The 2,216-nt window shown below is 46.6% G+C and overlaps 2 protein-coding genes across 2 annotated transcripts in view; one reads left to right on the top strand and one right to left on the bottom strand.

Annotated features, from left to right (window-relative positions):
* LOC108318398 (cyclin-dependent kinases regulatory subunit 1-like) overlaps positions 1-66 on the bottom strand; it is a 2,424-nt gene extending 2,358 nt beyond the window's left edge. Inside the window, exon 1 of the mRNA XM_037746027.1 lies at positions 48-66. Coding sequence (XP_037601955.1) covers positions 48-66 — 19 coding nt within the window. The remainder of the gene's footprint in view (positions 1-47) is intronic.
* FNBP4 (formin binding protein 4) overlaps positions 1-2,216 on the top strand; it is a 53,623-nt gene that overhangs the window by 9,946 nt on the left and 41,461 nt on the right. The window contains exon 3 of the mRNA XM_037746029.1: positions 103-272. Within this exon, the coding sequence (XP_037601957.1) occupies positions 103-272 (170 nt within the window). The remainder of the gene's footprint in view (positions 1-102; positions 273-2,216) is intronic.

The following is a 2,216-nucleotide window of genomic DNA, read 5'->3' as shown; positions in this document are numbered from 1 at the left end:
CCGTCTCAAAAAAAAAAAAAAAACATGTTATATTTTTGCTTAGATACTCCTAGGACATGTTGCCATTGTTGTTACAAATACTGTTTTCCCTTTTGTTTCTAGGCGGTCTATGCTTACTTGGTGCTTATGCTGACAGTGATGACGACGACAATGATGTTTCCGAAAAGCCAGCACAATCCAAAGAGACAAATGGAAACCAGTCAACTGATATTGATAGTACATTAGCCAACTTCCTAGCGGTTAGTGGTGCTTTGGTTTGGGGTTTTAGTTATTAAAGCAACTTTGGGACCAGGATCTCAAGTGGTCATCCTACTTGTCAATTCAATGTTATCCACCTCCTTTCACCCTCTCCCTCCAACTGTCTTCTATTTCTCCCCATCTCACTTTCGTGTGTCTCTGTGTGTGTGTGTGTGTGTGTGTGTGTGTGTGTGTGTAATTTAAAGAGACAGGATCAGCCGGGCTCTGTGGCTCACGCCTGTAATACCAGCACTTTGGTAGGCCGAGGTGAGCGGATCACCTGAGGTCAGGAGTTTGAGACCAGCCTGGCTAACATGGTGAAACACCATTTCTACTAAAAATACAAAAAAATAGCAGGATGTGGTGGTGCATACCTGTAATTTCATCTACTCAGGAGGCCGAGGCAGGAGAATCACTTGAACCCAGGAGGTGGAGGTTGCAGTGAGTTGAGATCGTGCCTTTGCACTCCAGCTTGGGTAACAAGAGCGAAACTCTGTCTCAAAAAAAAAAAAAAGAGAGAGGTGGGGTCTTACTGTGTTGCCCAGGCTGGTCTTGAACCTCTGGATTCAAGTCATCCTCCCAACTTGACCTTTCAAAGTGCTGGAATTACAGGTGTGAGCCACCACATCTGGTTGTCTCTGTTCTCTCTCTCTAAGATGAAGTCTTACTCTGTTTTCCAGGCTACAGTGCAGTGGTGCAATCTCGACTCACTGCAACTTCTATCTCCTGGGTTCAAGTGATTGATTCTCCTACCCCAGCCTCCTGAGTAGCTGGGATTACAGGCCTGCGCCACCATGCCCAGCTCATTTTTGTATTTTTAGTAGTGATGGGATTTTACCATGTTGACTAGGCTGGTTTCGAACTCCTGAACTCAGGTGATCCACCTACCTTGGCTTCCGAAAGTGTTGGGATTATAGGCGTGAGCCACCACCTCTCTTTTTGTAAAGTTTTCAAGGAGAAGAAAGGAGAATTAGAAGAGACTGGGAAGCTCGTATGATTGGAAGATGAGGGTTTTGATTTAAGGAGCTTAGAATGAGTGTGTAGAATTTTTCTTCTTTCTCCCTTTAGACAGGGTCTCACTGTCACCCAGGCTGGAGTGTGCTGGCATGATGTTGGCCCACTGCAACCTCTGCCACCCGGGTTCAAGCAATTCTTTCACCTCAGCCTCTTGAGTAGCTGGGAATAAAGGCATGTACTACCATGCCCCGTGATATTTGTATTATTATTATTATTATTATTATTTTCACAGAATCTCATTCTATCACCCAGGCTGGCATGTAGTACTGTGATCTCGGCTTACTACAACCTCTGTCTCTTGGGTTGGAGCGATTCTTGTGCCTCAGCCTCCTGAGTAGCTGGGATTACAGGCGTTACCACCACGTCTGGCTAATTTTTGTATTTTTAGTTTAGACAGGTTTGCACCATGTTGGCCAGGCTGGTTTTGAGCTCCTGACTTCAGGTGATCTGCCCGCCTTGGCCTCCCAGATTGCTGGGAGTACAGACGTGAGCCACCGTGCCCGGCCTAATTTTATTTTATTTTTTGTTTTGTTTTGCTTTGAGAGAGAATCTCACTCTGTCTTCCAGGCTGGAGTCCAGTGGCGCGATCTCGGCTCACTGTAACCTCTGTCTCCTGGGTTCAAGGGATTCTCCTGTCTCAGCCTTCTGAGTTTTGGGGACTATAGGCATTCGCCACCATGCCTGACTAATTTTTGTATTTTTAGTAGAGACGGGATTTCTCCGTGTTGGCCAGGTTGATCTTGAACTCCTGACTTCAGGTGATCCACCCGCCTCAGCCTCCTAAAATGCTGGGATTACAGGAGTGAGACACCACGCCCGGCCCCTAATTTTTGTATTTTTAGTAGAAGTAGGGTTTCACCATGTTGGTCAGGCTGGTCTTGAATTCCTGACCTCAAGTGATCCGCCTACCCCAGCCTCCCAAAGTGCTGGGGCTACAGGACTGTGCCTGGTCTGTGTGTGGA

Source organism: Cebus imitator, unplaced genomic scaffold (genome assembly GCF_001604975.1).
Source record: "Cebus imitator isolate Cc_AM_T3 unplaced genomic scaffold, Cebus_imitator-1.0 Scaffold218, whole genome shotgun sequence".
Lineage (NCBI taxonomy): Eukaryota > Metazoa > Chordata > Mammalia > Primates > Cebidae > Cebus > Cebus imitator.
This window is presented reverse-complemented; position numbering and strand designations above follow the sequence as displayed.